Below are 24,815 nucleotides of genomic sequence, written 5' to 3' on the forward strand. Positions count from 1 at the left end.
ATGCAGGCAGGGATTGAAGTGATGTGACCATAAGCCAAGGAATGCCAACAGCCACCAAAAGCTGGAAGAAGCAAGGAACACATTCTTCTCTATTGTCTCCAGAGGCAGCGTGGGCCTGTTGACATCTTAATTTCAGCCCAGTGATACTGATACTGACCTCAGATTTCTGGCCTCTTGAATTGTGAGAAAATACATTGTGTTTTTGTTTTTATTTTTTATTTTTTTGAGTTTATTTATTTTTGAGAGAGAGACAGAGAGAGCGAGCAGGGGCGGGGTAGAGAGAGAAAGACAGAATTCCAAGCAGGCTGCGCGCAAACTCATGAACTGTGAAATCATGACCTGAGCCGAAACCAAGAGTTGGACAATTAACCAAACGAGCCACCCAGGCGCCCCTAAACTCGTGTTGTTTTAAGTAACCTCGTTTGTGGTCATTTGTTACAGCAGCCACAGGAAACTACTACAAATACTGAGACTTGTGCTTCTAACATGCTAAGCATTATAAAACGTTTGCTATCAGCATTCCAAGAAAATAGCCAGAACTGCACACGCTGAAGTACTGAGGATTAGACAGTTCAAAGACTAGTAACTATATACTTCCAAGGAGTGTGTTTTTGTTTACTTGACTACTGAAGGGATTTCCAGACAGAAGCTTATTCTGAAGAGGCAAGTAAAAAGAACCCGCTGTGTGGCATCCCACCTTCCACCAGAAAACATTTTAATCAGAAGCAACAAGGGAGAAGGACTTGAGAGCCTTAGAGGGAAGCAATGGCCACATTCCACAGCCTTCTCCTTCTGCTTACTTAAGATAATGTCTTACTCATGGTCCATGCAGTAAAATCACGTCGAAGGGGATGTGACACAGTTGTTAAGGCCTTAAAACAGTGGCTCTGAGCAGTATCTAGACCTAAAACTTTGCCTCCCAAAGAATAAGAAACTCATGCAAGAGCAGGTGGTCCACTAAAGTGACTGAGAACCTTTGGAGTCCGATAAACTGACCTCCTACTGGGTCCCTACTCTGTAGTTACAAGTTACGGATCCCAAGCAGCAGCTGCACCTCTCTGGCCCTTAGTCTCCTTTGTAAACTGAGAAGCGGGGAGGAGGGTGGACAGTGAAGACGCATTTTCTCATTGAATTATTGTGTGAATTAAAGAACCACATGTAAAATGCTTAGTCTTAGACCTCGTGAGCAGTAAATATTCAATAAATGGTAACCAGAAAAGATAAGACCAAGGCACAGATTTACTCAGGAACAATGGAAGTTTACATAGACAACTGATTTAGGTGCGTCTGAGGAAAAGTACAAAAAATTGTATGCAAAAGATCCCACCATGTTTTTTGGGTTAGCCCCAAATATTCTTTGCCTTACTCTCTAAAGCATGAAAGTCTGGTGGCACAATGTTTGGGGGTAGCATATTAGGACTGGAGAGGTTATTCCTGAAAAGAAAAGCAATAGGAGAATAGTCCAACTTTTCAATAAACTTAAAGTGGGGAAAAACCCTGCCAGTGAAAGTAGATTCTGGCATTAAAGCAATAATAATTATAGAAATCCTATTTTTGCCAAGTTTTAGCTCCAGAAAGGAGGTTAGGAGAAATCACTTAACTTCATCATAGCCAGAATAAAATTTTTTTTAACATTTATTTATTTTTGAGAGAGAGAGAGGGTGCAAGCAGGTGAGCACTAAAGAGAGAGGGGGAGCGAAGGGGGTGGGGGGGGTGGACAAAGGATCCGAAGCAGGGGCTCTGCCCTGACAGCAGAAAGCCCAGAGGGAGAGAGGGAGAACCCTAAGCAGGTCCTGCACTGTCAGCATGGAGCCTGACGCCGGCCTCGAACCCACAAACCCGTGAGATCATGACCTGAGCCAAATTCAACAGTCAGATGCTTAACCGACTAAGCCACCCAGGCGCCCAGCCAGATTTTAAATTTTAATGGAGGTGATAGAATCGACAATATAAAGTGGCCACAGAGGCCATGTAGAAAAGCCAGACATGCATCACCCAAGTGGAAAAAGCCTGAAGCTCCTTGCCTGCTTCCACGGCAATGCTCGTGTTGAAAAGCATCCCAAGATTGTGAGCTGTGTAGTAAAGTGTAAACTGAGCCAATTGCAACCTGCTGTCTTCATGAAGCAAGGCCAGAGATGAAAGGCCGAATTTGGCTAATCTCATAATAGTTCACACCCCTTGTTCTTTTCATCCACTAGGAGCCATTCCCTCCTTCTTCCTTAAGAGCACAATACCTACTTCAAGTCCAAGGGTGGGCATGTGACCCGCTTCTGACCAATGATATGTCAGGAGAAGTTTGCTCAGGGGTTCTGGAAAATATTTTTTTTCTTTAATAATTGCAAGGGAAGGAGAGTGCCCTTGTGGTGCCCTTGCTTTGAGCCACTGAATATAGTTGTGCGATGCTTGGAACTGTACGTAGTCCCAGTCATGAGACCATTAAAGGAAGAGTAAGAATTAGAGAGAGATCTGCTTTATTTTTATTTTATTTTTTAACATTTATTTATTTTTGGGACAGAGAGAGACAGAGCATGAACTGGGGAGGGGCAGAGAGAGAGGGAGACACAGAATCAGAAGCAGGCTCCAGGCTCTGAGCCATCAGCCCAGAGCCTGATGCGGGGCTCGAACTCACGGACCGCGAGATCATGACCTGAGCTGAAGTCGGACGCTTAACCGACTGAGCCACCCAGGCACCCCATAGAGAGAGATCTGCTTTAAATGATAACCTCACTGGGCTGCCGCCACCACCTTCTTCTAGTTACATTCGACAGGTAACAGTTTGTCAGACATTCTGTTTCTTGAAAAATAAAAGGACAGTAGCCCCTCTTTATCTGTGACAAATGCATTCCAAGACCCCCACTGGTGCTTGAAACCATGGGCATTACCGACCCAATATATACTATGTTTTACTCCTATACGTACATACCTATGATGAAGTTTAACTTCTAAATTAGGCACAGGTGTGACACAGAGATTAGCAATAACTAATAATCAAATAGAACAATTGTAACAATATGAGAGAAGTTATGTAAATGTGGTCTCTCTCCCTCTCTCTCAAAATATCATATTGTACTGCAGTCAGACTTCTTCTTATGTGAGATGATAAAGTGCCTACCTGATAAGTTGAAGTAAGGTGAATAATTAGCTATTAACCTTCTGAGAATACATGAGAAGAAGAGTCATTTGCTTCTGGAAGGTGCTTGATTGCTGGTAACTGAAACGGCAGAAAATGAAACCACAGATAAGAGAAAACAACTGTATTTGTAATTGATAGAATCTTGACAAATAAATGCAGGCTGTCAATAATTTAGGTTTAAGGACCTTGGAGCACACAAAGACGTAAATCATAAATTCACTGGAACATCTTCAGGGAGAGGGTAGGATATAACTTCAAATTACTCAACCAGAGAATAAAAAAAATAAGGAAAAAGGTAAATCAATTACATTTAGTTATTCATTGATTTGTTCATGTATTCGTTGAGTTTGTATTATTCAACAGGCACTGTGCTCCTGGGAATACTTTTCTTTTTTTTAAATGTTTACTTATTTATTTTTGAGAGAGAGAGAGAACAAGCTGGGGAGGGGCAGAGAGTGGGGAAGACAGAGAACCCCAAGCAAGTTCAGTGCTGTCAGTCCAGAGAGCCGAATGCGGGGCTCTAACTCATAACCATGAAATGACAAACTGAGCCGAAATCAAGAGTCAGACGCTCAACTAACTGAGCCACCCAGGTGCCTCTAGGAATGCTTTGATGTAAGAAAGGGGTGGGGTTTGTGCTTTCATACAGTGTCTACACTTCAATAAATAAACTTATGTAAAAGAATATGGAATAGCAAGTGCCGAGGAAAAAATAAAGACAATAACATGATAAGAGTGAAGGGATAGGATTGAGGTAATCTACTGTAGGCTGATTTGAAGGATGAGAAGGAGCCCAGCATGGGAAAATCTTGCGAAACAATCTTACAGGCAGAACAAGTGCAAGGCTTTGAAGCCACAAAATTCTAGAAAGTTTGATGTGGCTGGAGCCACGGAGTTTGAGGAAAGGAAGACAGGAGCTGAGAGCAGAGAAGTAGATGTATGGGAAAAATCGGACTCTGTAAGGCCTAGCAGACCAGGCAAAGGAAATGGATTTCCTTTCATTTTAAATCTAGTTGGAAGCTAATGAGGGGTTGTGAGCAGAGAAGTGAGATGTTCTCATTTACTTTTAACAGTTCACTCTGCAGCGTGAAGCATGGCCTAAGGGGCAAGAGCTTAACCAGAGAAACCCCTGGCAACCATCCAGGAGAGAGCTGATGTGCTTCCACTAGGGTGGTGGCAACTTGTGCAAAATTGGTTGGTAGAAGCAATGGGCTTTGCTGGCAAAAGTTGGTGCTGGAGGGGATAAGTCCAGAAGGACTCACAGGTTTCTAGCTTGATCACTGGGACATGACTGCACTTTCTAAGATGAGGGAGGCCTTTGAAGAAAGATGTATAGAGGATGGGAATTAAGAGTTCCGTTTTGATCACAGTGTGAGAAGAGCTGGAGACACGAGGTGGAGGGGTCAAGGAGGCAGTGTGACATAGGAGTGTGAACTTCAGGGAGGAGTCAACACCGTAGATAAAACTTTGATTGTTGTTAACATAGAGATGGCAATTAGGGACCAGATCATATCAATTAAGGAAAGTATGCAGAGAGAAGAAAAGGACTCAAGACTGATGTCTGCTGTGTGCTGACATTTAGAAGTCAGATAACGAGAGAACCACAAGTTAAAAAAAAAAAAAAAAAGCCTGCCGAAAGCAGTGAGTAAAAAGGAAAAGCAGGAGAATGTAAAGTAATGGCAGTTACAACCTAAAAAGATTTCAAAAAGCAGAGTGATGAGAGCTGTGTTGCATATGCTTGAAAAGTGTAGTAAGTTCAGAATGCAGACATGGATCTCAGCCATAGACATAGTCACAAGACTGGCAAGAAGGAGATCATTGATGATCTTGACAAGAACAGTGTGAGCAGAACAAGTTTACAATTTGGCTTTTTCCTTTCCAGTCCAGGAGTCCCTTTGTTGAGAAATGAACCAGATTCCACATGAGACAGAGGCTTCCTTATGAGATACATGGTGGTTCTGAAATACAAAAGAGAATGAATTATAAACACCTTTCTATCCTTCAAAGATGTTCATGGGGCAATGAATGTTTTAAAATAGATATGTGACTCCCAAAGTATGTTCTTTGAAAAGAGACTAAGAAAAGACAGAGTTAGGAATACCAGGCCAAAATTATGACTGCCTTTAATGTAATAATATATATCTAAATTATACCAAGAAATAAGGTTAATCGATATTGATGAATAAATAGTAAGTAAAATTATATATAATGAAAAAGAAAATAGACTCACTTATTTTCTTATTCCAAAGTTATTACTCTACCTGGATGTTTACCCAATTTCTGTGCCTTTCATTCTCAATAGAACAAGGACCTCTGTTCCTATAAGAAGCATGAACACCGCCCCCCCCCCCTTCTGTGCTCTGGGTTCTTTCCTTTTCAAGGACTGTGCTCCTTCAATTATCCTCTCTTCTACTGTATTATTAATGTCCCCCTTTCTCCTGGTTAATTCTCACCACTGTATAATGCTAATCTAATGTTCCTGGCATTTCCTATCTTTGAAGAAATTCTTCTAAACTCGTGAACCTCTCAATCTAATGAATTGGTCCACTCATTTCTCATTACCAATTTGCTCTTTGAACTCAGTAAAACCAGGTCTTATCCCCTATGTTCCACTGGAACTGCCTTTGTCAAAACCACCAAGAGACTTTATGTCCCCTTATTTTTTCTGCTCATTCTCAGCATGTTTAATGTCTCAGCAGTCTTTGACAAAGTTGGCCATCCTATCTGTTTATGTCTCCAGACATTGCCCAATATGCCCCCAGGGAAGAAGCGCCCCTGGCTGAGAATACCTGGTCCAGAACAATCGGCCCTCACCTCTTGCCTGGATGACTGTAGTTGCCAACAAAGCGGGGCTCCTTGCCTCTACTTTTGACACTCACATTCAAGTTCCCACATACTACTAAGATGAGGTGTTTTGTTTTGTTTGTTTTTTTTAATCATAAATCATTTCATGTCATTTCCCTGATTAAAACATTTTACTCAAATGAAACCAAATTCTTGGGGTGCCTGAGTGGCTCAGTCAGGTAAGCTAAAGACTCTTGATTTCAGCTCAGGTCATGATCTTGTGATTTGTGACATCGACCCCCATGTTGGGCTCCACGCCAACAGTGCATGGACCCTCCTTCAGATTCTCTCTCTGCCTCTCTCTCTCTACCCCTCCCCAGCTCGTGTTTGCTGTCTGTCAAAATAAATAAATAGACATAAAAATTTTTTTAAACATCCATATTCCTTATGTGGTTATAGCCATTCATCACATACCTTATCTCATAAGGTTCACTGTGTTCCAACCACACTGTTCCTCAAACATGGCAGACTTGTCACACGTTAAGAGCCCTTGTACTTGTTCTTCCCTCTGGAAAACTTTTTCCTACCACTCAGAAAACAGCTTAAATGTTGTCTTCTAAAAAAGCAGATCACAGACTATTTATTTAAAATACCCTGCATCCTACCACTGCCAAGGGACAGAAAGTATCTTGGTGATTTTGACAAGGCCAGTTCTAGGGGAATATAAGGGATAAGGACCAGGTTTTATTGCATTCAATGCAGTTTCTTTGTTTTTGCTAACTAGGGTTATTTCATTCATTTGTTTGTTTATGTGTTTATAGTCTATCTACCCCAGTAGACTGTCAGCTCCATAACAGCAAGGAGCTCTGTAGAATATTATCTTTCTTGTTCACTACAGAATCCTAAGTATATAACATTCATTGATTGACTAGACGGAAAATGCAAGCAATTCAATTTTATATTAATATGAGTTTGAATAACATTATGAGAGATAGTCATAGCTGGATGTGCCAGCAATCAACTTAAGATCTTTGGTGATGTTACAGTGAAATAATAAATCCTGGCCATAATTTTCTGCTAGATATCTCTAGTGGATGATCTTAAGGTTTCTCCTCTGGTTTTTAAATTTACCTGGTAGCTCTTCACGTCATTTGATTGTACCACATTGCCTCTATATATGAAATGACATCTTGACACTTGTCCTTTCTGTTGCAGAAAATTGTCAGAATCTTCCGTGGAGAAGGGTGTAAAAGCTGTCTGATACTTGACATTCTTTGCTTTCCTTATCACAAGGCTTTCAGAAAATACCAGTGGGGTCAGATAATCTTGTTTGGAGCCTTCTAAGAAATCCAGTGATCCTCTACTAATAGCTGTACCAGGATTAATTTACAATGTAGACAAAGCATTCACCCAAATACTAATATCTTTGATTGAGCATCCCTCTGATTTCTCAGTACAGTGAGCTTAAAGATACATTCATTGTAACAACCCTTCATCATACTTGTGGAGAGCCTACTGTGTGGCAGGAGGTGTTCTAGGGCTTGCCATACAGCATGGAACAATAGAAACAAGTTTCTGCTCTCACAGTACATACAACTGGGGACAAGTGCTAAGAATAAGAGAAGTGAAGCAGGAAATGGGTGCTTACTTACTTATTTACTGTAATCACAGTAAGTGATCTATCTTATGTCAGAAAGAAAGGGCGGACCTCCTTGATTTGAGGTACATATTTAAACATAGACCTAAATTCAGTGAGGCAGCAGGAACGCATAGAGATTCATTTAAAACCCAGATAGAATGTGGCTACCTGGGAGAAGAAGAGTTCTCAGGCAGAAAGAATGGCAAGTACAAAGGATGTGGAATGACAATGGGTCAGGAGGCTGGAATGAGAGTGAATGGCAGAAATTAGGATCAGAGAAATAAGACATTGGGTTGTACTTTTTATTTTAAATTATTATAAGGTAAAAGTTTACATATGGTAAAATGGGCATGCAGATCCTAATTATACAAGCGAAATATAGAATATTTCCACCAACACAGAAAATCTTGTGACCCCCTTCCAATCCTTGCAATCTCTCCATAGGCTACCATTGTTCTGATTTCTAATCTCTGAAAACCAGAGATTAGTTTTATTGTTTTTGGAACTTCACTTGAATGGAATCACACAATATATACTCTTTTGTGTCTGGCTTCAGACACAGTCTGTGTTTGCTTTTGTGGTTGTTTTTTCAGATTGACTTATGTTGTTCTGTGTATCAGATATTCGTTCTTTTTTATTTCTTGTGGTATTCTACTGTGGGAATGTATCACCAACAGTTTATCAAATCTCACTGGAATTTGGGTTATTTCTGGTTTCTGGGTATCATAAGTGGAGCTTCCATAAATATTTGTGTATAAGTGTTTGTAGACATAGGTTTTCATGTCTCTTGCATAAATACTTTGGATTGAGATTTTGTGGATGAAGAATAGATGTATGTTTAACTATGTAAATAGCTACAATATCAATTTTTCCAAAATGGGTTTTGCCATTTTACATACCTACTGCAATGTATAAAAATTCTAGTTCTGTATTGTTCTTATTGTCTTTTTAATTTTAACTATTTTAGTGCATGTTAGGTACTATTTTTATGTTGATTAAATTTGGATTTTCCTGACAACTAGTGACATTAAGCACTTTCTCATGTCCTTGTTGGATATTTGTTCATCTATTTCTTTCTTTTTTTCAATGTTTATTTATTTTTGAGACAGAGAGAGAAACAGAGAGAGAGAGAGAGAGAGAGAGAATGAGTGAGGGAGGAACAGAGAGAGAGGGAGACAAAGAATTTGAAGCAGGCTCCAGGCTCTGAGCTGTCAGCACAAAGACCAATGTGGGGCTTGAACCCACGAACCATGAGATCATGACCAGAGCTAAAGTCAGATGCTTAACTGATTCAGTCACCCAAGGAACCCCAATTGTTCATCTATTTCTATCAAGTGCTTGTTCAAGTCTTTCCTCCCACTTTAATTGGGTTGTCTTTTTTTCTTAATGTTTATTTATTTATTTTGACAGAGAGAGAGGCAGAGAGGGAGTGAGAAAATCCTAAGCAGACTCCACACTGTCAGTGCAGAGCCTGACGAGTGGCTCAATCTCATAAACCATGAGATTATGACCTGAGACAAAATTAAGGGTTGAGGCTTAACCAACTGAGCCACCCAGGCACCCCAACTGGGTCATCTTTTCATCACTCATTAGAAAGAGTCCTTTTTGGGCTGCTGGGTGGTTAGTAGGTTAAATGTCTGACTTCAGCTCAGGTCATGATCTCAGGGTTTGTTAGGTCAAGCCCTGTGTTGGGCTCTGTGTTGACAGCTCAGAGCCTGGAGCCTGCTTTGGATTCTGTGTCTCCCTCTTTCTCTGTCCCTCCCCTGCTCATACTCTGTCTCTGTCTCAAAAATAAAAACATTAAAAAAAAGAGTCCTTTTTGTATTCTGGCTATCCACTTGCTGGTATAGTGTCTCTTCTATAGTGGATCCTCTTGAGTGAGCATTACCATGCAACATGAAAATTGTCACACTTGGTGCTCCTTCCCATGTAACCATTTTCATGTCACCATCCCATATCTCCTTGTTGTGGGCCCCTAAAACTTCTCAGAGCTTCTCTCTCTTCTGGAGTTCTTGTGTCTTACCAAGGACTTCCACAGATAGTTACTTTTTGTTCATCTTGTCCAATTAACAGGATGATAGAATATAGTGGACAAATGTGATGTTCTGCCAGTTTGTCTCTGTATTATGACAGAGGGAAAAACAGTTAACATAGCTTTGGGTTGAAAAGGTACATGTATGGCTCATGTAGGAGCTACCCTATATGCACTGTGTTCAGTCTATCTCTCCAAAGCTTTACCATAGTGTTAAAACTTATATGCTGGTAGAGTGTTTCTTAACTGATAACATTTTTGCTCTACATCTTTGATCACATGTCCTCGTAGTCCAGTGTTACAGAGAATCTCTCAGCTCTTCCTTTGGATTCTCTTATTGCTTTGGGATATGGTCCCTTTCCTTCCTTATTAGGCCCAGTATATCTGTGGCCTAGTTTTGCTGTTACTTAAGGCTATGTTATGGGCCTAAGTACCAGGAGAAAAGATGGTAGGGAAATCCTGGTGGGAGTTCACATCTTGTTAAGGAAAAGCCTCTGCACTGTCTTCAAAAAAAAAAAAAAAAAAAAAAAAATGGAGGAATGTGTCATTAAGGAATCTGAGGACTCATGATTTTGGGCATCATCAACCCTATCCCATGTGTCATGGTCCAGTTTCCAACGAGGGCTCTGGCTTTGGCATAGAAAATATGTAATGTTTAATAAGAGTTTAACCTTCTTTAGAGCTCTGTTACGTTTAATATTAACTCCTACTCTTGGTCCTGAGCATTCCCTGCCTTCCTACTGCAGGAATTAAGAGCCTCTTTCAATGCTACCAAATAGGCCTCTGGCTTTCGCATTTAGCTTTTAATTGCAAATTATCTTTTCCTTATCTTTTCCTAGGGCATCAGTGGAGCTTTGCAACTGTCACTCTTATTAGCATAGATTTTCACATCTGCATATGGAAGACCTTTCAGTGGAGTAATAGCTGCCAAAACATTATTTTGGGTTTGACAGGTTCAGATAATAAGAGTTTTTAATGGAATCTCCCAAAGTTTGAAGAGAAACCAGAAAACACATTATTTTTAGTGGTTTTGGCATAAGTAAGCAATAAAGGCCAAATGATGGTCTTAGCATTATTTGAAAGCAGTAGTTCTCAATCGGGAGCAAATCTGCCCCCTGGGGGATATTTGGCAATATCTAGAAACACTTTTGATTATGAATACCCGGAAGGAGCCAGGAGTACCGGCATCTACTCAGGAGAGGCCAGGGATGCTGCTAAACATCCTACAAATACAGGAGGTACTGCTTCCCCACAGCCCCCCTTCCCACCAACTCTCCCCCATGAAAAAGTAGTATGCCTTCCAAATATCAACAGTTCCAGTTGAGAAACCCTGACTTAAAAGTTACTACCTTCAGGGGCACCTGGGTGGCTCGGTCAGTTAAGCACCCAACTTCCACTCAGGTCATGATCTCATGGTTTGTGAGTTTGATCCCATTGTGGGGCTCTGTGCTGTGCTGACAGCTCAGAGCTGAAGCCTGCTTCAGTTTCTGTGTCTCCCTCTCTCTCTCTGTCCCTCCCCTGCTGCATGTGTGCTCTCTCTCAAAAATAAACATTAAAAAATTTAAAAAAAAGTTATTACCTTCTAAGAAGAGGAAACCCCTACTATCTAAAAAATGTTTAGACTCTTGATCCTATTTTCCCAGGACCTGGTGTTAAGGAAACTTAGTTCATAGTATATGCTTCTCTAATTCCGGTTCATTGTATACAGTGCTTGACAGTGTTCATAAGGCAGAGGATTATTTTATTTGCAGGTGATCCACTTTACTGAAAAACAAACCCTCAGTCTGAATATAATGTCTCGATTTTTACTCCCATCCAAGTGCCATCCCCAATCCAAGTTCTTCCTGAAATTGAGGTGAGATAAAGGGAAGCCAAGATCTCAGATTCATTGCTAGAGATACTGTATTCCATGAGACTGAAAAAATATGAAATTCTGAGCCTCGGGTGGCCCTCTGGAAACATTACAGTCCTGCGGTTCTTCTTAGGCTATCAGCCAGACCTACAGGTTTTGCGATTACTGCTGCCAGCCTCGAGGAGGAATGACTGCAACCCTCTGCACAAGGCCAACAGGTAACGCGTCCCAGCAGATTCAGCCGGGCAGCCCTGGGTCCCACGTAAACTCCGCGCGAACTGCGCTCATTGGAAGGTGGGCGGGGCGCGAGGGCAGTAGGGGGGCCACAAACCTCCTCCGCGCACTAGACCCGCAGCCGGGCAGCCGGGCAGCCCAGACAAGTCCGGGTTGGAGGGGGCGGTCCCGGCAGCGGGCGCAGGCGCTAGCTAGCGCCTTCACCCAGGCCCCACCGCCCAGCTCTCAGTCGCGGTCCGCCCCCTGAGGGGCGGAGGAGGGCGCGCGAGTCGCGGCCGCCAGGGCCCGCCCCTTCGCCTTCCAGAGCAAGCGGGCGGCGCGGGGAGGCGGGGCCCCGGCGGCCGGCCCTGTCTGCGCCTCGCTGGCCTCGGAGCTGGCAGACGCTCGGGGGAACATGGCGGCGGCAGAGCTGGCTGTCCCGGCGCTCCCCAACAGCGGCGGCGCGGGGGCGCCGTCGGGCACGGTCCCCGTGCTCTTCTGCTTCTCGGTCTTCGCGCGGCCCTCGTCCGTGCCGCACGGCGCGGGCTACGAGCTGCTCATCCAGAAGTTCCTCAGCCTGTACGGCGACCAGATCGACATGCACCGCAAATTCGTAGTGCAGCTCTTCGCGGAAGAGTGGGGCCAGTACGTGGACCTGCCCAAGGGCTTCACGGTGAGCGAGCGCTGCAAGGTGCGCCTCGTGCCGCTGCAGATCCAGGTGGGTCCCGCCGGAGGGCCCCGCGCCCAGCCGCTGCTCCCGGTCCCCGTGCGTCTCTGTCTCCGCCCCCGCCGCGCTCCTCAGGTGCCCCGCGCCGCCCTGGCGCCGGGCCCTGCGCGCCTCGCCGGCTTGGAAGGGCGGTGGGGCGATCGCAGTCCTCGGGGACGGCCCAGAGAATGGGCCAGTAGGAAGGTGACGGTCAGCAGCTGTCCGCCCCCGAGGCGGGGGCGGGGGCCTCCCAGCGGGTCGCGGCGCGAGCGAACGCCCCCACGTGTGTGGTCCTCGATCTCCCGCATCAGCTTTGTGTGCCTGGAGCACGTCCAGCCGCCTGCGTAACCTAAGGGCTGTGCGGTACTAGCTGTGATTTTATTTTGGGCTCATGCCGAATGGGGTAAAGAGTTGATGCGGAGTATTGGCCTTAGGGTTACCCGGAGTTGTGTTTACCACTTGCGGAAACACAAACTTCAGGAGTTAGACCTTTCCCCCCCTCTCCCCAGCTTTCAGTTTCTTGAGCTTAAGCTTCCCCTAACCTTAAGTGAAATAACCCTTTGCGTAGCCTTTTCCTGGTATCCGGCTATTGAATCTGTTGATTATATATGCGTCGCCTACGTTGAAAAAGTCATTTGACTCTAGGACTGTAATACCTTGTTAATTACCCAACTTTTCCTAGACCACGATTTTCTGGCTTGAGAAAGTTGATGCACCTGAGGATTATTTTATAGCTTTAAATTTTTTTTTTTTGAAGCTGTGCCGTAATACTGTGCGGGTTTGTCTCCTGTCCTTTTTACTCTCAGAAGATTAACTGGAGGATTTATATTGTTGAAAAGAAAGAACGTAAGGTATATTTTAAATACTACACTGTCCACATTTTTTTTTCTTTAGTTGAGAAACTGATAAGCTATTTCTTCCGAAGACCAAACTGAAATGTGGGATTCAGGCTTAGAAGGCATTTTAATATTCAAATGTCATATTCTTAAGATTATTCTCTAGATTCGTTTTTTCCAGCTGTATTCGGCTGCAGAATTGGTCTTGTTTCCCGTCACACCAGCACCCATGCCAGAAGCTTCCAAAGCAGGTACTTTTTACTTGGATAAATTTCTTAGGTTCACAGGACAAAGGCAGTGAGATTCCATTGTCTATTCCTGGAGATCCTAAAGGGATATCTCTGATCCCCCAGAATTTGCCCTGGTGTCCATGCTGGGAATTGTGGTTTGTAGGTGTTTACTACACCCCCATTTTTATGTCTTCAAGAGTTTTCGTGGCTGACACCTCTTTGCAACCTTCTTTGTCAGTGTATTTAGATAATTGCTACCAAAATACCCAAGAAGTTGGATGCCCCTTTGACAAATCCATTAATAAAGGCCAGAATCCAAATGCTAACTGAGGAGATATGGAGCTATCCTGAGGATGCAGACTTCTTTGTGATGCATTTCCTGTAGTGGTTGGGAGGGAGGGTGGGCATTTCCCTGATAAGATGTTATGCTGAATCAGGGACTGCCCACCCCACATCTGTAAGTCTTCCCCCCCACCCGCCTGCCCAAGATAAGATTTTTTATTTTGAAAAATTCAATGCCCAGGTATGCCAACTCTTTTTAATTAAACATGTGTATACCAGAAACATCCTATACATTCTCAAAAGGCATTATATAATTTAGGTCACTTGTGGCTTTTGAAGTATTTTGCTTGGTACAGAAGATAACAATTTTTTTGGTGATGATGTTTAAAATAAAAATTATAATAATAGCAGTATTCTGTTCCATCTTGTTAAAAATGTTATTTATACTTCACTAAATAGTCCAAGAATTCCTAAGCCTCTGTTATATAATACTTCATATATTTCAAAGTTGTAAAAAATATTTTTCTTTTATATTATCTCATTTTAGTACTCATCATACTTTGACTTGTTCCGCTGGGTGCCTCCCTTAGCCTAAAAATAATGTGGAAGGACACACACCTCATATATATCCATAAACCTATTCTGAAGCCTGTTTTTGTGTATTTATGTCTGAGTATACTTAGAGAAGTGAAGGGGAAGCTATTTCTTTTCATGAACGCTTTATTACATGGTTTTGGAACCTAGCTGGTTTTAGGAACCTTTAGGTTTTAGGAATCTAAAGACACGGACATTTTGTAGCTAAATGAGACCATAGAGTTCATGACACCAACATTTGAGTGGCAGCGTTAAGTGCCTGGCACAATGAAAGCAAACATGGATAAGACCCAGTTCTTGTTCCTTACCTGATACCGTAACTCTCACTTTGCAAAAGAGCAGAACAGATGGGAAATTGCCCAAGACTCCAAGGTGATGGTGGAGCTGGCAGAGCTGGGAAGGGCCTTCCTTTTAGCTGCCTATAGCATTCATCTTTTCTTTTTGTGCTTAATGAAAGCATCACGCTGAATAGAAACCGGCCACAAACTTGAGCTTGTAATATCATTTGTTTTGCTGGTGTTCATTGCTCTTTGTTATCGATGCCTGTCGCTTAGGAAGGCTCAAGATGGCCCATCACTGAGGTGCTGCTACTGGGCATGGCAGGCCCCTTCTCCCAGAAGCAGGGATAGAGAGCATAAATTTGGCCAAATGTACTGCTTAAATAATGTAACTTGTTATTTTTTCTTCCTGAACATAGACCTTAGAGCCTCGAGGGCCCTGGCTCACATACTGTATATTCTAGAATTTATTCTCAATTTACATAGGGTTGTGACTTTGCTTTCATGCTTGTTCTGACTGCTACTGCTACTGACCTTGTAAAACACAGTGGTCGCTTGTGCCATACTGTCTGCACCCTGGTTGGTTAAGCAATTCTGTGGGGACTGATCTTTGAGACTGCTGTTGCCAGTGTTGGACCTTTGCGTGTCTTCTCTGAAACACTCTGTCAAAATGACCGAGTGTCCGTTGACAGCTCAGGTAGCTGCAGACTGCTCATGTTTCAAGCATGGTTTATGTGTCTTCTGCTTTGTCAGAATGCTTGAAGTCTGAGGAGTTTTGAGACACAGAAGAAGAAATGTAAATGAAAGGATTATACGGTGGGAATTTAGGTCATTTTTATAACTTCCAGTTTTTAATTTTTTGAAAGGTGTTTCCCAATTTTTAACTAATTGAAACATTCAACCCTGGAAATACCTGTAAATTTGATACCATATAACCACCACTTTATTTTCCAGCTTGTCACCAGGGAAAGCAGAGCCCAAACAGAAGGGAGGAAGAAATGGACATTTTAGGGAGGATGCCAGTGACGCCATTTTGCCTCCGTACATATGAGGGAAGGCTCTGGCAGCTTTGTGTGGGCAGAAGATAAGGGCTTCCCTGGGAAGGTTATTTTGACCTTTCCTGAGATGGTTAATTGGGAGGGGATTTGACTCCAGCTTTCGCTTTCTTGGAGGTTTGTTGCTACTGTTACTGTTTTTAACAGGGGGCATGGACATTTTTAGCTAGAAGAGACCCCAGGGTTTGTGGTGGGAAGGGAGAGAAGGCAGGGTTTGGAAAGAAGAGGGAAAAGAAGCTGTACCCCTTTGGGCTTGCTGGTTTGAAGGTGGCAATGTTTGATAACGAAACCTTGACCGTGGGAGCATGTAGGAGGAGCAGGAAAATGATAATGATGAGAAACAGTGGAGAAGCAGGCCTGACAGATCTCTGGGAGGTGACCAGTGTCAGGGCGCTGAGGGGAAACAGCTGGATCTTGAGGGTGTGGTTTGCCTCTACTCCATTGGTTCAGTGGGGTTGTGTGTGTCATGTTCAAAAAAGTTAACATTTAATGCTTTGGATTACTGCCCAAAGCATTGTATATCCAACCCCCACCCCCCCCACCCCCCGCCCCGGAGGCTACCTGTAAATATGTGTGTTCATGACACTCTGTGTTTCAGAGTGGAAACTATGCATTTTTTGATTGATTACATGCAGCTCATTGGATCCTTGACGTAGCCCTCTGAGGGAAATGCTGTTTGGTTGCTTTATTAAGAAACTGCTGTTTGAAAATGTTAATGATTTGTCCCATTTCACGTAATTGAGTTCAGTGAAATTGAGATTTGGTCTCAGATTCCAATGCCCACAGCTCTGTGGTGTAGGGAGCCTTGTAACCCCAGGGGGATCACATCGCTGAAATCTGTTTTCAGGGAGTCAGTCCTCGAGCAAGGCCTTACTGTTACTGTGGTAATCACATTTGCTTGGAAACACTTCTCAGTGAAATAATGATACCCTGTACCCCTTTGGACTCTCTCCCAAGCACATCATTCATGCCTATCTTGTGACTGTAATAGACTCCTACAATTTTGAACACATCATATTTACAATTCCAAACTTTTTTTTTTTTTTTTTTTTTGAGAGAACAGGTGAGAGAGGCAGAGAGAGAGAATAGAATCTCAAGCAGGCTCCTTGCTCAGCAAAGAGCCTGAGGTGGAGCTCAATCCGACCGTGGGATCATGACCTGAGGCGAAATCAAGAGTCAGATGCTCAACTGACTGAGCCACCCAGGCGCCACTACAATTCCAAACTTTAATCATTCCTAAAGGTACACAGTTTACACACTGTAGTAGTTCGCCCTGGAAGGCTGCTGTAACAAAGTGTCACAAACTGAGTGGCTTATACGACAGAAATCTGTTTCTGCACAGTCCTGGAGGCTAGTGATCAGGGCTGACTCCTTTTGAGGGCTGTGAGGGAGAATCTGTTCCATGTTTCTTTCCTGGCTCTTGGTGGTTTGCTGGCAGTCTTTAGCATTGCTTGGCTTATAGACCCATTACCTTAATCTCTGCCTTCAATTTCACAAGGCCTTCTCCATCCAAATTTCCCCTTTTTATAAGGAGACTGGTCGTGTTGGATTAGGCACTCACCCTTCTCCATTATGACCTCATCTTGACTAGATTTTCAGTGATTCTCTTTCCAAATAAAGTCACTCTTTGAGGTACTGGGGGTTACGAATTCACCATATGCATTTTGAGGGACACAATTTAACATATAACACCATGTATTACTTTTACGGAAGAACAGAACTGGTACACAGAGCATCCCTGAGCAAGGCCAGCCTCCCCGTATGTGTCTGCCCTGAGTAACCTGAGGCACTCGGCATGGGAGGTACAGGTTCCTTGCAGATGTACAGCCATTGTGAGAAAATGTCAGAACACATTTTCACTAGAAGAGGGGAAAATAGTGTCATGTTAATGGTTATAATGTACTTGCGGATGAAAAGTTTTTTGTCTTTGAAATCTAAGGTCAAATAACAGCTATGACGGTTCTTAAGAAAGTGGTCACCAGTTTATATTGGAACACTTTTTTGTTGGGGAAGCTACTGGCTCCAATCAATTTTTTTGTATTTAAATATTTATTGGAATATGTATTACCTGTATGTGTATATACAGGGTTGTTTGTAGATATATAGATATATGAAGGTGTGTATGTATACATCCATATATTTTTATATGTGAATTTTTCATGATTCCTGAGTATGCATCGATCTGTAGTTGTATTTTGCTTGGGATGGCATTTGGTCAAGACCACTTTTAATTTGCTAGCCTGCAAATTCTCTTCCATGATCCATTCCTGGATTCTAATTATTTAGTGGTCATGTCTTCCGAGGTCCCCCTGGGCTATGAAAGTTTTTCAGACTTGTACTGTTTTTGATGTCATTGACAATTTTGAGGCATACTGGTCAGATATTTTGGTAGAATGTACCTCAGTTTTGGTTTATCTGATGTTTTTCTAATGCTAAACATGGGGTTTTGGGATTTTGAGAGCCAGATCATGAAGGTTGTTGTCATCACATTTTATCTTATATACTATCAATGTGACCTCACAGATTATCTCAGTTTTGATCACCTGGCTGAGGCAATGTCTACCAGGTTTTTCCACTACAAAGTCACCATACTCCCTCTATATTCTGCTTTAAGGAAGCAAGTTACTTGGTGCAGACCATGTCCTAGGGGGTGTCAGGAGTTAAAGTCTGACTTGCTTGGAGAAGGCTATCCGGGCATTTTTCATTAACTAAGTTATAATCAAATCATGGCTGCATAGTAATGTGCCTTGCCATTATCTCTGTGGTTTCTCTCTGTGTTTGCTGAAGGCCTGCAGGTAAGTTCCTATACTAGAAGGGTTTTGCAAGGTGGTGAGGATTTTATGGCTGCATTTTCTTACGTCCCCAGTCTTTGACGACTATGACATATATCTGATGTGGTTCCTTGCCTGGAACAGGATACCTCACAGTCTGAAAGGAGATAGAGGGAAGCACCAGGTAACAGAAACCCCAGGAGACCACAACTCTCAATATTTAGGATTTCTGGGTAGGGAAGGTTTTATTCCTTTCAATATCCCAGTATTGAGTATTTTGACCATTTTAGTATTGTGGTCCTGGGGTATTACATAATTTAACATTCTCTGAGTTGAGTGTGCTCTAAAATGATCTTGTCCCAGTTTATACGTTATGTACATACTGTTACTCCTCCACTAGAAGGCTAGAGTGTGGAACTAGTTGAATTGTGATCTGCTTTTATTGTATTTTGAATCTTTTCTCTGTCATCTATCATTTCTTGCTGATACCAGTTTGCCTGTCTCCAGCAGTTTCCTTTCTGGTTTGCCGTTTATAACCTTTTGTGAATTTAGAGTCCGCACAACTAACCGTGTTAGGAATGTATACAGCGTTTGTCCATTATCTGAGATGAGATCCGTGAGCTGAAGATACAGCAGGTATGAGCTGTAAGGATGATAGTGCGTGTCCGTCCAGCACACGTAAGCCTTTCCCCGTTTACTTTGCCTGCTTCCTGCTCTCATAGCCGTGGAGTGGCGAGAATGGCTGAGTAGCATTGCTGTAATCTGAAGCAGACCAATTGTGGGTCAGCTGCATTTTGTAGTGTGCCCTAAACACATTGTGGATGACTAGGGACCCACTTGGATTTTGAGCCCTTTTAGCCAAAATTTAATTTTTACTGAGAATTTAAAGTACATATTCATATATAGTGATTGGTTTTTAAAATTGTGTCCTGAGTACCTCTGTATACATCATACTGCTTTGGAAAAGGACCAAAATGGAGGCATGACACCTGCATTAAAATTGAAGTAAGCAAACAGTTAAAGATAGAATGTATAATTTAAGATGACTGAATATTTATTTTAATCAGACTCTATTGGCAAAGTAGGAAAACCCTGTACCTGATGTTAGAATTACAGATGGCACACCCGTTCTGCCATGACCTTGGTGTTGCATGTCTGTAGAGTTCACACCAAAGGAAGGTCGATGCCAGAGTGCCTCAGACCAGCACATAGATAATAAAGTACAAAGTTACTAGAACAGTCATACCACTCATGATAAAAGATTCCTTTTAATGATTCATTTAATTCCTGTAAGCAGTTGTTTCCTGAGAAGTTGCCCTGGGCACTGACACTAAGGCAGGGTCTAGGGCCAGGCTGGTGGGGAAGCCACCACCATGAGATTGGGACGTGGGTTTCTTTAGGAAATTATTAACAGCTATTATCTATGGGTGGTTTTAGGGCAAAACAGGGTAGCTAGAGGGGAGGCTTAGGAGGTGGCTAGTAAGAGGAAGAGTATGGGTTCATTCAGGACCGGGCTGCTTCCTTTATATATATGCTCTCTGAAATTAGAGAAGGTAGGAAGGAAAGAAGCATGGGCCTTGAAGAATCTGAGTGACATTAAATTCTTATATTCAACAGTGGTTTTTACTTTTTGGTAAATCCATCTTGGGCCCAAGTTGTAGCCCAACTATAGTAATTAACGTAAAGCTTGGTGATCTAATGCCTGCTTTTAACCTTAATTCATTAATTTCCTGATGGTGATGAATCTTTTTAAGAAAGCAAGTGTCACCCTTATGTCTGTCTGTTTAACGGTGGTGATGTGTTTGGCATCATTTTATTGCATTTCTTTTTTGAACTCTAAGAAATTATTCCTGAGAACAGCATCTTGTTATTTCGTGTGTTGATGACAGCAGCAAGCCTGGAGTTCTTTTTTTTTTTTTTTTTTTAAGTTTTTTAATATATTTTTGGGGCAGAGAGAGAGGGGAGCCAGAGAATCCCAACCAGGCTCCTCACTGTCAGCGCTGAGCCCATCGTGGGACTCGAGCTCATGAACAGTGAGATCATGACGTGAGCTGAAAAGAAGAGATCGTGAGTCAAACACTTAACTGACTGAGCCACCCAGTGGATTGCCCAGTGGATTTCTGTTTTTTTAGATATATGTTTCCTAGTCTCTGCTACAGATTATTTTCATTGTTACTTTTCATACTTGTAAGCATTGCCAGCATCAAATTTAAGTTGTTTACTATCATAACGTTTTTTTCCAATTACAAAAGCAGTGCGCATTTTTATTTTTTTATTTTACTTATTTAGTGCGTGTGAGAGAGAGTGGAGGAGGGGCAGAGGGAGAGGGTGAAAGAGAGAATCTTAAGTGGGCTCCATGCCCCAGTGCTGAGCCCAATGTGGGGCACGATCTCGCCACTGTGAGATCATGACCTGAGCTCAACTCAAGAGTCAGATGCTTGAGCCACTCAGGCACCCCAGTGTGTATTTTTAAATATTATCGGGAAGGGTTTTTAAATAGCATTTGGAGAATATAAGAAAACCATAAAGAAAAAAACATTGCTAACTCCCGTTAAAACAGTTAATGGTAGAATGTATAATTTAAGATGACTGAATATTTATTTTAATCAGACTCTATTGGCAAAGTAGGAAAACCCTGTACCTAATGTTCGAATTACAGATGGCATACCCATTCTGCCATGACCTTGGTGTTGCATGTCTGTAGAGTTCACACCAAAGGAAGGTTGATGCCAGAGTGCCTCAGACCAGCACATAGATAATGAAGTACAAAGTCACTCGAACAGTCATACCACTAAAGATAAAAGTGGTATCTACTTGTTAATACTCATATATTTGCTTCTTCTTCTTGATAAGAGTCTCCTGTATTTGCTTCTATCTTCTATTTGTATTTTTACATTATTGAAATACTATTGAACTGTGCTCTCTTTTTAAAATTAACATTAGATTATGAGCATTTCTTTGTAGATGGCTCAAATTTTTTGAAAACTTATTTGCATATGTTATTTTGGTTCTCTAAAAAATGTTTTATCATGTGAATGTGTTAAAATTTGTGTAGTCATTTCTGTATTGTTGGTCCTTGGTTTATTTCTAATTTTCACTATTGAAAGCAATTCAGGGAACATCTTTGGATAATTTTTTTTTGTTTGTTTTTTTTGTAATTCGAATCATTTCTTTTAGATAATAGTGGTAGAAATTGACTTACTGGGTCAAACAGTAGGAACACTTTTCTCCTTCATTGACCTCCACTGAAAATAAATGTCGTTGTATAACGAGTGCTAAATCATTCTTTTTTCTTTTTTTCTCAGCTCACCACCCTGGGAAATCTTACACCTTCAAGCACTGTGTTTTTCTGCTGTGATATGCAGGAACGATTCAGACCAGCCATCAAATATTTTGGGGATATAATTAGTGTGGGACAAAGATTGGTATGTTTGTTTATTTTTTCCAGTTTGCAGAAGCATGATATACATTTATATATATGCAGATTGTATATTACTAATTGTCTTTGTTTGTTTGTTTGTTTGTTTGTTTTTTCCAGTTACAAGGGGCCCGGATGTTAGGAATTCCAGTTATTGTAACAGAACAGTATCCTAAAGGTCTTGGAAGCACTGTTCAAGAAATTGATTTAACAGGTGTAAAATTGGTACTTCCAAAGACCAAGTTTTCAATGGTATTGCCAGAAGTAGAAGCAGCATTAGCAGAGATTCCTGGAGTCAGGAGTGTTGTGTTATTTGGAGTAGAAGTAAGTACCTGTTGTTATGTTTTGGGTACAATGTCATTTGTTAAATCTTGATATGTCCACAGTGCCGTTTTGTAGATAGACTAGGTGGTAGGCGGTAGTAATGATGAAAAATAGCCACCCTTTATTAAGTGTTGACTGTGTGCAAGGCAGTGATCTGCATCTGTTGATTCATTAAACACTCCCCAGTGAGTTTCTGAGCCAATTAAGTGCTTTTCATCTCCCCCTGTTATGTAGATGAGGAAACGAAAATACAGATGTTGTACCACTTGCCTAGGGTCATACTGCTGGTTATGGGATGGAATTGAATTTGAATGTGGGTTGATTGATTGTTGCGCCTTTCCTTTTAACTACTTTTGGAGCATGTTTTTATTAAAGGCGTTATTTTTATTTATGTGTTGTAGGATTTCATGTTGGTCATGTTTTTGCTGTAGAAAAACCATAGAAATCATGTATTTCATTGTCCTTCACGCTTGATCGCTTATATACCTTTTTAAAGGAACAGAAAACCCATAGATTCTTAATGCTGATTAAAATGATTTTTTGATCTTTTTTTGGATATCTATGAATGGAATACATGTATTTATTCATAGCATTTAAACAACTATTGAATTAAATTTAAAAGTTATGAAAACTGTAAAAACAATGCAGCCCAAATAGTGTTACTTTAATACACCTATGATGTATTGATGGTAGGATTTATACAGTAGGCTTTAAGATGTAGCCTAGGGTTTAGATATACGTTACATATTTCTGTATTTTGACTTCGATAATGACAATATAGGGTAAGCTTGTTTGTATTAATGTCATGCCAAATACTGTTGCTGACTTCTGCACTTTTTTTGCTCATTCATCATTGTTCTACCTCATGCCTAATCAAAATCATCTTTGAACAGTCCTCCAGTGCTAATTTTAATGAAATGTCAGTTGATAATTCTCCAAAGCTCACTTGTCATGTGCACATAAGGTTGGCATCCTGGTATTACTGAAATGTGCTTTCATTGCTTATATAACCCAGTTATTGTTGGGACATGTTTTTACTCTGTATTCTCTGCTAATGAATTGTTACAAGTTAGTACTTACAAAAATGGAATCTATAGAGTACATCTGCTTGTGCTGTATACTGGATATTTTTTGCCTTTGTCACTTGTTATTTTTAACTTGGCCTACCTTTACTACTGGGTACCCAGTAACAACTTAGTTTTTCTACTTGTTTCTCAATATGCAGGACTGCTGACTCATTCTTTGTGTTAGGCACTCAGTGTGAGTTCAGAAATAAACCCGACTTTAAGTGGCATCAAAACCGAGTGGTAGTAGTCAGTCGTATGAAGGTCATTCAGATGACAGATGAAAATCTTCAAAAAAAAAAAAAAATTCTCACAGACCTCTAAGAATATGTTCAAGTTCCTAGTGTGAAAAAAACCTGATGTAATCCAATTCCTGACTTTACAATGAAGAAACTAAAGCCTGAGATGCTGTTTATTTTCAAGAGCACCTAGCAAGTTAGAGGCAAATCTAGGTGTAGGACAAGGTTGTGAGAGCTGTAGTATTGTTTCTGCTTTATCATGGTGTCACGCATTTGTACAATGCTTTACTGCGTTTTTACGTATGATTTTTTACTTTCCTACTAGACTCATGTGTGCATCCAGCAAACAGCTCTGGAACTAGTTGGCCGAGGTATTGAGGTTCATATCGTTGCTGATGCCACCTCATCGAGAAGCATGATGGACCGGATGTTTGCTCTTGAGGTACTTGTCCTGGTTTCAAACAAATGATTGGTCAAATTTTCCAAATTAATTTGAAGAATAATGAGTACTTGACAGCAATGAAGCATTTACCTCTTCAGTTTGAGTTGTACTCTGACCATAGCGGACTCACTGACTTCCAGAGTCGTGTGCTGACCAACTTTTGAGGTCTTGCCACCATATTGTTTTAGATCTTCTGTCTCCTGAGGTCTGGAGTTCTAGTGATACCAAAAGCTCTTGCACATCTTTCATTGGACTTTGTTTTGGTTTGATGTTTGAACTTCTAAGAGGTATTCCAGAAAGCTTAGTCTGAACCATTTAGAGATTTGCAAATCAAAAATAGCCCACCTTGGTTTAACTCAGTCAAGATGTAGCCCCAAACTAGGGTGTGGTGGGCCTAAGACTGACTCTGCTTATATTAAGCTTCCTCACATGTGAATCTCTGGGACTAGGAGGTATGTCACTGCCTGTGGACACCACTCAGACACATTGTTTCTTGGCTGTCTGCACCAGCGTGTCAGGTTGGATCATAGTCAGGGAATCAGTGATGTTTTGTCAAGGTTGCTTAACAGTCGTCTTCTGTAAGCATTTTCTCTTCCTGTTGAGAAGCAAACTACCACATAATTGTTTGAAACATTCACTCCACATTGTGGATTGTTCTCTTTCTCTCTCTTGTTTAATTCTAATTCTGTAATAATTTTAGAGTAATGTCCATGTGGATTGAGTTGGCAAGTTTTTTAACTGATTATTTCTGTTGAGAACGGGAAATAGAAATTGTTGTTTTTTGTTTTTGTTTTTTTTTTTTTGAGATCCTCCAGTGTTGGGGCACAAGCTGGCCTGTGAACCACTTTCTCTGTTGGATTGCTAAATCATTTCATTAGCTCACAGTGTGCCCAAGGGTGGTGAGGTAGGGCAAATGAAAAAGA

General features: G+C 41.6%; 1 protein-coding gene across 2 annotated transcripts in view; it reads left to right on the plus strand.

Moving 5' to 3' along the window:
* Window positions 1–11,998: 11,998 nt before the first annotated feature.
* Window positions 11,999–24,815, plus strand: part of ISOC1 (isochorismatase domain containing 1) — a 135,755-nt gene continuing 122,938 nt past the window's right edge. The window contains exons 1-4 of one of the 2 annotated variants that reach the window (XM_049649121.1): window positions 11,999–12,371; window positions 21,711–21,830; window positions 21,944–22,147; window positions 23,776–23,892. In XM_049649121.1, the coding sequence (XP_049505078.1) occupies window positions 12,069–12,371; window positions 21,711–21,830; window positions 21,944–22,147; window positions 23,776–23,892 (744 nt within the window). In that variant the 5' untranslated portion in view covers window positions 11,999–12,068. The remainder of the gene's footprint in view (window positions 12,372–21,710; window positions 21,831–21,943; window positions 22,148–23,775; window positions 23,893–24,815) is intronic. The other variant, XM_049649120.1, reaches the window with a different exon arrangement.

Source organism: Panthera uncia (genome assembly GCF_023721935.1).
Source record: "Panthera uncia isolate 11264 chromosome A1 unlocalized genomic scaffold, Puncia_PCG_1.0 HiC_scaffold_17, whole genome shotgun sequence".
Classification (NCBI taxonomy): Eukaryota; Metazoa; Chordata; class Mammalia; order Carnivora; family Felidae; genus Panthera; species Panthera uncia.